The following is a 10794-nucleotide window of genomic DNA, read 5'->3' on the forward strand; positions in this document are numbered from 1 at the left end:
TTTTTTTTTTTTTTTTTTTTTTCTTCTTCTTCTTCTATGAGTGCCTAGGATTTGGAATCAAAATTTGACATTTGATGATGGTCCCGACATTTCCCTGCGACATGATCACATTATTTACTTCTCCATTCTAAGAATGAAGATCATCCCATACACCAAGTCTTTAAAGCATGTTTTGTCCCCCTTACATGCATCCTAAGTAAACTCTAAAGAGGTTACCCAACATAAAATTGTTCAAATCAATACATGTTTAATCATGAAGTTCCTGTGATTGAGTTATTAAAGAGAAAAGTGCATGTTGTTGGTATAGATAGTAACTTTCATTTCCTTTTAACTTTTTTTAGTCATCTTATTCTCATGATTACTCTCATTCAGATGTGATCTTGCTTCACCCATATATCCCTCATTTACTTGGGTGTCATATGGAGATCTCAGACAATGTGTATTTTCCTTTTCGTTGGCTCAATCATAGGAAGTTTGGTTAATTGCTTGGAGCAATTTTATATTAGGTAACTTCTCCAGAGTTTTCATAGGACAAAATATGCGGGAAAGACTTGTGTTGATTTGTGGGGATGGTCTTTAGTGTTGGAAAAGAGAAGTAATGTGACTATATTGCAAGAGATGCATGAGAATGTCGAAGTCATCAAGTGTCAAATCCGAATTTCGAATTTTTTAGCAAGTTCAAACATTAATATCAAAGATTTCAAGACAATTTAAAAAACTATTCATATAAATACTTTCATTTTTCTCTCATTTGTTTAATTTTTACATCGACTAAAGAGGACTGTCCAAAAATTAAAATCTCTAACCAAACAATAAATCGCCAAATAAATAAAAAAACATTGATAAAAAATATCATTTTCGATTATTGGATCAAGTTTCTTTACCAATTTGGTAATATATGTTAAGAGTATAATAAAACTAAAATAAAGTACTAAAATTTTTGTTATCCATATACTGATGTTAAGAATATTTTTCTGAAAATTTGACTTTTTCATGGACGTGATTATTTACGAGTTTAAAACCCGAGAAAATGATGCTAATTGGGCTTTGACTTTTTAGTCCAATTTGAAATGGGCTGTAACTCTACCCAACCCAAGGAGAGTGACTGTGTATACGTGTTTTAAGATCGTGAGATTGATGATGATACATAGCATGCTAAAATGGGCAATATCTTTCTATCGATCATTATCGTATTATTATTCTTATTATTATAATAAAAACAATAATTAAGCTAAGTACTGAATTTGTGTTTGAAAAAAAAGAGAATGAAATGGTTGGTTGTAATTGTATTTATTTGGAAGATAGTGAAGAATTTTGATGAAAGGAAAGGGGGGTTTAATTGGGAAAAGTGGTGACAATTATTTAATGCAATTAAGTAAAAATTATTAAGTTTGTTGAATTATTTAATGGGAATAAAGTTTTTCGGAATTATTAATTCAATCATAGTGGTGGGAGAGGGAACAGGTAAGCATGGTTCCATTAAAAGCCTGCAAATCTGCTATAAATAAATAAATAATAAATAATAATAATCATTTTCAAAATTTATTCTAATTTTGAACCATAAAACTCAACAATCAAACATTTACGTGCATCACTAATATTAATAACAATAGTCAAATATTCTTAATCATCCTAATAAACTTAAACATAGAGTAGGGTTGAGTTGTAACTCTATTTTTCAGTTTTCAACACTAATGTTCTAACCCAACGTTTAAGTTGGGTAATTCAAGTTGATCGGGTTCTTAGGTCACATGAACAACACTAATGTTTGAATAGCCCTCTTAACTGTAAAAAGATGACAAGGGGGGCGAGTATTAGCGAGTAAAAAAGAAAGGGAGAGTTTTTGGTTAGAAGGGAATGTTTTTGTTTTTAGGGTTTTAGGTAAAGTAATGAATACAAAGGGAAAACAATAAGGAGTAGGTTAAAAGCATTCTTAACTAAAAGTGTTCAATCCCCTTTTCTCTCATATTTGACTTTATGTGAATTTAATTTCTTTTCCTCAACCTTATTTTTCTTAAATTAATTTATATTTATATAATTTAATCCCGCTGGTTTAACAAGAATGATCATAATAAAAATAATTGGATTCGATTATTCGTCTCAAATTCTTCTTAATAAAATAAAAATATGATTAAATTATTTCTATTTCTTAACATATGTTTGAGTTATACCTTTAGACCTTGAATAATTACGTGTTCGAGATATGGTTAATCGTTAAAATAATTTTTATTTTAATAGGAAATATCTTCTATTTAAAAATAATTATTTTTATAATAAAATAATTTTGTTGGGTGGAAGAGCTTTTGGCAGGCTTTATGAAAAGGTTTATGGTGTAAGGTGGTGGTGTGGTGGGTGAAATTTAGAAGAACTTATTTTAATAAATTTATATTAATTTATAATTTATTAAATTATAATATATATAATAATACCTTTAAATAATTTAAAATTTTATGAATTGAGTTAGGTTTATGAATTAAAAAAAAAAATAGTATATATGCATTCAAATTTTTTAATTTTTTAATTTAATAACGAAGAATATTTTAAAAGTTTATAAAAAGTTTTAAAAGTGTTTTAAAAATTTTAAAAATAATGTAAAAGGGTTAGATCCATTAATTAGGGAGATTGGATGGATATGGTGTTGGAAAGGTGAAGGAATATTATTATTCTCCCTTTTCTCTCTTTTTCCCTAACAATTATTCGTTTATGTCTCAATGGTGGGGGCTATTGTATTCAAATCTTCATATCTTTACCCCTTCCTCTTTATCTTTTTAAGGCTAACTTCCATATTTTGATCCGCAACGCACCATGTCGGTCCGTCGGTGGTTAACCCACTTACATCCTTTTTACCAACCTAACCTAAGTTTGATTCTCTTCTACTGTATGTTGAGGATTGTTGGGAGTGAGTCCACATTGACTAATGTTGAAAATGATCATAAATTTATAAATAATGAATACATCTCCATTCGTTTAATATGGTATCAGAGTCATGTCTTAACCTTAGCTATAACAATAGAATCCTCAAATATCGAACAAAGATTGTGAGTCTCGAAGGTGTAGTAAAAAAAGTAAACATTTTGGAGGAGCTCAAAGTAAAGGCACGAGAGCTAATACTCAAAGTGGACAATATCATACCATTGTGGAGATTCATGATTCCTAACACTATATTTACAAAGTTTAGTTTCATGTGTTTCTCTACAACTTTCATGCGATTCTTAAGATCAGATATTCACCTGAGAAAAAATTTCTTACAAAGTTCATATCGTGTGATTAAAATAAATAATTTAAAAGTTTAATAAATATTTAATTTTTTATTTAAATTTGTTAAATAATAATAATAATAATAATAATAATTCACATTTTAGGAGTAAAAATAATAAAATAAAAGTGATATTTTGTTAATCCGATAATTGAGACTCCAAAACTTTAAAATAAGACAATATGTCTATCAATGAAAGAAATGTTTTAAACTTTTGAAGTCACATCTCTATTATTATTTATAAATATATTTTATTATTATTATTTATAAATATTGCTTTTTTTTATTTTATTTTAATAATAATTGGATAGCAACAAAGCACTTCGGGTCACATCACATCCATACAACTAAATCAAACATATAAATTAATAATTTCTCTCTAAAAGTTTTGGATTATTTTGTAATTTGTAAAAAAAATATTTTCAAAAAAATCAAAACTGATTGCTAGTGGTTAGCTTGCATTATTTATTATTATTTATTATTATTATTATTTTGTGATTGCAATATTAAAATTTGAGTCAATTGGTATATTAAATATTTCCGTAGTAGTTGACTTGTATTCATTGTTATGGGTATTTCATTTTTTTTTTTTTTTTGTATATATATATATATATATATGTATTTTCTCTTTTTTGTATGGTTTATTATAAAATTAATAAAATTGTGCTCTAGTAATATTGAATGTGTCATCGGGACTATATAGGAGGGAGTCTTGGTAGGTTTTACCCCAACTTATGGGAATCGACACTCAACTAGAGAGGTCAAACTACTATAATATACGACCTTCCTAACAAAATACTGAAAGTATCAATTTATGAAGTATATGTGAAGAAATCTTGGTGGGTTTTACTCCAATCGATCAGAATTGACACCCGGCCATCATGATAATAGATGGGTAATTGCTAAAAAAAACTTTTAATAAATTTCACGTGTCAAATACATGAGGTCCCATAACTAATTTTTGATTAACATAATGCATGTATGCTCACCAAGAGAAACAATGAACAAACAATGATGATGATGGCTATTCAATCGAGACAAGAGTTGACCCGTTTAATTCCAAGAGATGAATGAATCGATTGTAACGAAGTGAGTTTGAAAGAACGGCAGGAATTGAGAGCTCAGAGAGTCGAAGCTAGTAAGATTGTTGTTAAAATTTTGATTAAAGATTCAGGGACGATAATGAAGTGGGGCCAGAGAAATATTATAAAAATGAAGAACACATGCATGGTTGGGTGAATTTGTTTAATGAAATGATTCAAACTTTATGGGTACAATAATATAATGGGTGTGTTTGGAGATATACATAGCCTTTTCATTTTCATCATCAAAACATTCCAATATAATTTTGCTTATATTTTTAAATTCTTTCTTTAATCAATATGACAATGTCTACCTTTATTTAATATATTATTACTAAACAGTCTCATGTTACGCACAATACAACTTTATTATATTTTTATTTACTTTTCCTCCTCTTTTTAATACCCAAAATTAAATTATTTTTCTAAAAATATGTATTTTTTAATGAGCCTACACCAAGGTAGTTGTATATATTGTTGAGATTTAATTAAGTTTGTTACATATATTTAGATCGATCAAATGATATTAAATTGTTCAAAACGACCAAGGTCTACCGCTAGCAGATATTATTATCTTCGAGCTTTCCCTCAAGGCTTTAAAAGCCAATGTGAGATATCACAATCCATCCCTTTCGGGGCCCAATGTCATCGTTGACACTCTTTCCTTCTTCCAATTGATGTGGGACTGCTCCCAAATCCACCCCCTTCGGAGCCTAGCGTCCTTATATTCCCCTTTAGGGAATAGCGAGAAGGCTGACACATCGTCCAGTGTCTAGCTCTGATACGATTTGTAACGGCCCAGATCCACTGTATCCTCAAGGCTTTAAAAAGCTTCTGCTAGGGGAAAGTTTTCACACCCTCATAAATGGTAGTTTGTTCTCCTCCCCACCAATGTGGGACATCACAAACACAGACTAAATTATTATTTTATTACAACTTCATATTATTTAATTAGTCATAACTATTTAATTTTAATTTAAAATGATCAATTTATGTAACCACGAGACCACCGCTAGCAGATATTGTTTATTCTACACATTAATTAAGACCATACAAGTCCCTTTTAGAATTGCCTTTTTGGAAGTAAAATAAAGAGTAGAAAAAGTAATTGCCTTTTAAAGCTTTAATTAGAGATTATAAAATATAAAAAAACACGCAAAGGTAATCCATCTTTATATGATCAATTTTTTTTTTTTTAATTCTTAAAAAGTTAGGAAAAAGTTAATTTCATCGGTACCCTTTACTTTTCTTTTTCTCTTTTTCACATTTATATATAATTATATTTATATATTTTTTTAATATCAAATATAATGTCCTTTTCCAATTTTTAATTTGTTTTAGGTAATCTTTTTATTTCTTGAATTAATTTCCATTGTTTTGATTTTTAGTATTTTTTAGAAAATCACTTTTATATTTATATTTAAAAAAAAATAAATTAAAAACCACTTTTTTATTTTTATTTTTTTTTTTAATTTTAAAAACTTGATTCACATATTTAAACTTAATTTTTGTAACAAGAAAAAACATTTAAAGTGTGAAATTAAGGTCCTCAATTATAGTTGGTTGGATAAAGATGGAAATTAAAATTTGACTTATCTTCTAATAAAATAAAATAAATAATAATAATAATAATAATAAAAAAGCAAATTGTAGGTATTAAATGGAACACATGCAAGCCATATATAAATATAATTGAAAAATAAAATGAAAAACATAATTTTGTCAATATTCACTTAATAAACATGAGAATGAAAGGACCCATTTTTTCTTTGGTGTAATAAAGAGGGTTTGGTGGATGAACATGCAATTCATTTCATTTCATTTTATGTCTTTATTATTTCTTATGTTCATACTCCTGCCTCAACCTTTTTTGTTGCCCTTATCCACACTCCCAAAACTTTCCATCACAATCTCTTTACTTCGCTCGTATTCATTTTAATCTAAGATCAGGGAAGACTGTATCCCCTGATTGATCAAGGTCTGGTTGATTGAGTCAATATTCGTGTATGATTCTTCTTGGCAAAGATGATTTCTTTCTTTCTTTCTTAACCAGCTGGTTGATAGACGTAACACGAATATGCTTAACAATTCCTTATCAAATTCTTTACGATATGACCGATTGTGGCGTCAGCTACTCATTTGTGTGCATACAAATTAACTAATTATGAATGGTTCGATTTTATGATATTTTGTTGTCAATGTATGCTTATCTCAACCTTTACAATGGATTACCTATTAAGAATTTTTACTACTTTAATCTTTCCAAAATTCTTTAGACTTGTTTACCGCTTCTAAATGATGTTGGCATGTATTTGATATCAAACCCGAGTCGATCTTTATTCATATTTTTACATTTATTTTTGTGAAAAATACTAGAAATTAGCTGAAAAAAAAAAAAAAAAAACTATTAACCGTAACCCACCTTGATTCTTTAATTGCTATATAAATTTAGAGGCAGTGAACATAAAAATATCAAATAATTTAAGAAAAAAAATATTGGGAAGAGAAAAAAAAAGAAAAAAGAAAAAAAGTAAATTTATCCTGAGTCGTCTCAGCCTCCCTCATATCCAACTCTTTTAACCATTTTTTCCCTTTCTTTTACAGTTTTACCCTTCCATTCAAGTATATTTACATCTCTATCCAACAAAGTTACAAAATTCCAGCTGCGTTGAACCTCTGCAAATCTCACAGTTTTTCCCCCACAACCACCTTGATGCTACTAGGAAATTGACCTTCTGAGCCCCGACAACGTATGTCGCTGTCGGAATCGAGCTTGACCACCATGGACTCGAAGGCATTGGTAGTCGGAAGACGAGCTTTGAGCTCTTTCAAGCTCGGAACGAGAAAGTTTTCGGTCCATTCTTCAACATTTGTGTTCCCGAGCCATACCCCGCTCGTGATCTTTTCAAGAGCATTCTCCTGTAGATCAAGTGAGATCTTTCCCCCAACAATGGATGAAAACTTCTTCTTGATGGTGCTTGTGATGTTGTGCTTGATCGGGGCGAAGTCCACTGGTTTGAAGACGATTGCATCGTCGACTGTTTTGAACATCTCTCGTGAGGCCGATGTTGTTGTGAACGATAAATGACGAATGTTGAGGCCATGCTCGGTTTCGTGATCGGTTGTTACATCACTTGAATTCAATGATCCATCTGTCTTCTCATCCTCTGCATCTGCTGATTCGTTAAGATCAAATGCTATGGCTGAACCAGTTTCCACTCTTGGTTTCAAACACCGCTCTTCACCGTGCGCCCATTCGACTCTACGCTTAACCGTCTGCTCGCTAACAGATAGTTTCAACTGCCAAGCGCTTCTTGCTAAACTAGCAAACTTCTCTTCCTCGAGCGAATTCCCGTTCGATAAGTGTTTCATATCATCCGGTATCCAGGTTGCTGTAAGGATGAAGATGATATTACCAAGGCTAATTTCGCGACCGTGAGAATCGGTGAATCGACCTCTCTCCATAGCTCTTCTTATGCTTCCACGAACCAACATATCAGATTCGTCAAAATCATCAAGAACAACGACAGAAAATCGGTTCCTTCTAACGGCCTCTGATATTCTATCTAACACAGTTCTACCACGAATACTTATCTCCGATTCTCCATCACTCCGTTTCGAGCCAAGACAAATGGTTACAGGATTGGATCCCGATACCAACTCTGCAAGAGCAGTTGCCATCTTCTTCTTTCCGACTCGATCGGGACCCAAGAATAAGAGCCACATGTCTCCTTTTGGAACCGTACCTCGTCGTTTTCCATTTCCCAATTTGAACTGAGTCACACTTGTAGCCAAGGCTGATGCTGCTTCTTGCTGCCACCATACCTTCTCTAATATACCTTTGAAGAGCCTCTTGTACGTGTCGATATCCGACGCATCGACAAATTTACTACTCTGCAGTTCACAGACTTTGTTCTCAGGTGCAGAAGATATGCAACCGAGAAAGTCCTTCACACGCTCTCTATGCGTTTCCTCAGCCGAGATCTCACCATCGTTCATTCGCCCTAGAGCCAACTCAGTCCTTACAGGGCTACCCGATCTCGAGATCGATACAACCTTTTCGGATTGTTTGTTGGCCAGAAGTGGATTTGTTTTCAGCTGCAGAGTTTCACCAAATCCTTTATTCAGCTGTAACTTAGGTTGGGAAGGTTGATGCCTGAGCAAATTCGAACTGTACAAACCCGTTAAAGGGAGAGACATCGGTATCGGTACGGTTCTATCGGAACCAAACGTACTCAGATTATGGAAATTAGGATGAAGATTCAAGCACGTATCGTGCCATTTCTTCTGTAGTTCTTGAGTCTTCTGCTTTTGCAACAGTTCTTTATCCAAATTCTGAAACAGGAAAGATTCTTCATTTAACAAATGCTGCAGATTGCCAATGAATAAATCAAGAATTGCAGTCGAACTCACCTCGGTCGTGTTGTGTTTCTTTGCATCTTCATCTCGGGCATTCGCGTTCTGCAGCCACGGAGGGAGAGACGATGCCTTGGCTCCTTCTGGTTTAGGTACATAAGATGGTTTGTCAAACTCATTGGCTGCAAGTTTTTCGAGTTCCTGTTCATAATTTTGCATACATTGAGAGCAACAACTTGTTTTCTGAGAAGGATCAAGGCTCTTATGCATCACCGATCGCATCGGAATCGTGGTCACAGTCGGGAATCCCTTGATCGAGGATAACGATTCAGCTGGGCTACTAAGAACCCCAGTGGTACCAAGCCTAATAAACAGGACACAGATTATGTTTGAAGCATTCAATCTAAACCAACAAAAGAATTTGATGCAAACAATCAAAATGATTCAAACCTACAGAACAAGCATTCATTCATAAACAGGTCGAAATCGATCAAAGACAGCAAGCTATACCTCGGAAACAATCCGGGAAGAGGCGCACGAGCAGCAATGGGCACAGCCTGCAAGTCCCAATCATTCTCCATGGATGGATGATAGACTTGACACCTTAAATATGTCTCACAAGTTGCAGTACCAATCAACCAAACCCGACCACCATCGCCGTTTCCATATTTGGCAAGAAGCTTCCCCATCTCTGTCACCGCAGCACGCCCGCCTTCCGAAACAACCTGCTGCTGCTGCTGCTGCAGCATTGTGACCGACCCCGAACCACCCCCGGTCGCAGGCTGCTGCTGAACCAGCCATTTCAAGTCCCCCATATCAAGAATAACCCCTCCATTACCATTCAGATTCTCCATTCTACTCTCCACCAAATCTCCCAATTCCTTGAGCCTATCAGAAGAACGAATCTCCTTATCCAAATGAATCACATGAACATTACAGAGTATCCCATCCCCCAATTCTCTATTTTCAATTCTCTTTAACAATTCTTTCACCACGGCTTCTGGCTCCGACTCCCCAACCAGCACTGGATTCCTCTTCTTTGATCGCAGCAATATGTCTAAGACCTTCCTGACTTCCTCCCCCCTCTGCTGCACCGGAGGGACGACGCTCCCCTGCTGCTGCAGCCGTGGATTCAAGTACAAATTCCTCGGTGGTGGTCGAAACCCCAATCCCCCAATCGGCGAAGAACTCGCCGGAGCCGGCGTATTCAACGACTGTTCAATGGTAGCCTTAACAGCAGGGCTAGAAAAACTAGCTTCCCTCATAACACGGCTCACACTCGGGTCATCAAGAATCGAGATAATCAGCTGTTCGAGCTCAACTTTAACAGCCAAGAGAGGCTGTTGCTGTTGTTCGGGGCAGCCACGGCGCTGATGGGCTTGAGCACGCTTAAGAGCAGCCATAAGCGCGTTGGAAATGGGCGGCTCAGCACCAGGACTAGCGTTTTGCGCCGTCGGAAGTCGCTCAAGGGCGACGCTAAAACAGAGCTCAAGCGCACGACACTGAAGGGGATGAGACGAATTTGGGTGCGATTTAATACAGGCTTGCCGGAGATACCCACTCGGAGAAGAGAGAAGCGTCGCCGCCACATGAAGCGGCGTCGTTTGTCCATGAATCCGACGACCAGCTTCGGCTATAGAGTGATTCAGCACACTCGCCGCCTCCGGCGTAAGAGTCTGCTGAATCGTACTCAACCCAGCTCTCATTTACAATAGAAAAAAGAAACCCAGTTCCCAAATTCCCTCAAAAACCAAACGAATCAAAGAAAACCGCAACTAAAATAAAAAACCCAGATGAAAAAGGTCAATAAAAAGAGGAAATCGATCGAAAAAATCGACAAATTCCCATAACCCAGAAGAGAAAAATGAAATCAAAAGCTTAGCATAGCTTCAATCTTCTTGTAATTTCATAACAAGGGATCTAGGAATACAAGAAAATCAATATATCTGTATCCATTAAGAATCAGAAGATGCGTAAGAAGAAGAAGAAGAAAGAAAAAAGAGGGGAAAGTCAGAATTGAAGAGAGACAAAGAAAGATGAGATCCCCTCATTCACAAGAACATCTTCTCTCTCTCTCTCTCCCCCCCCCCCCCCCTCTCT

The 10794-nt window shown here is 34.6% G+C and overlaps 1 protein-coding gene and 1 long non-coding RNA gene across 2 annotated transcripts in view; one reads left to right on the forward strand and one right to left on the reverse strand.

Moving 5' to 3' along the window:
* The window catches only part of LOC111492387, a 22601-nt gene extending 22119 nt beyond the window's left edge, over window positions 1-482 (forward strand). The window contains exon 3 of the long non-coding RNA XR_002719860.1: window positions 285-482. This is a non-coding gene — a long non-coding RNA (uncharacterized LOC111492387). The remainder of the gene's footprint in view (window positions 1-284) is intronic.
* A 6286-nt stretch (window positions 483-6768) lies between these two features.
* Window positions 6769-10765, reverse strand: LOC111492316 (protein SUPPRESSOR OF MAX2 1-like). The gene is made up of 3 exons (XM_023141612.1): window positions 9205-10765; window positions 8752-9058; window positions 6769-8673 (listed from the first exon to the last, which is right to left on the reverse strand). Exons 1-3 carry the CDS (start codon window positions 10398-10400, stop codon window positions 7024-7026), a joined length of 3153 nt encoding a protein of 1050 aa, XP_022997380.1. The 5' UTR covers window positions 10401-10765; the 3' UTR covers window positions 6769-7023.
* Between the last annotated feature and the right edge of the window lie 29 nt (window positions 10766-10794).

This window comes from Cucurbita maxima, unplaced genomic scaffold (assembly GCF_002738345.1).
Source record: "Cucurbita maxima cultivar Rimu unplaced genomic scaffold, Cmax_1.0 Cma_Scf00017, whole genome shotgun sequence".
In the NCBI taxonomy this organism is placed as follows: Eukaryota; Viridiplantae; Streptophyta; class Magnoliopsida; order Cucurbitales; family Cucurbitaceae; genus Cucurbita; species Cucurbita maxima.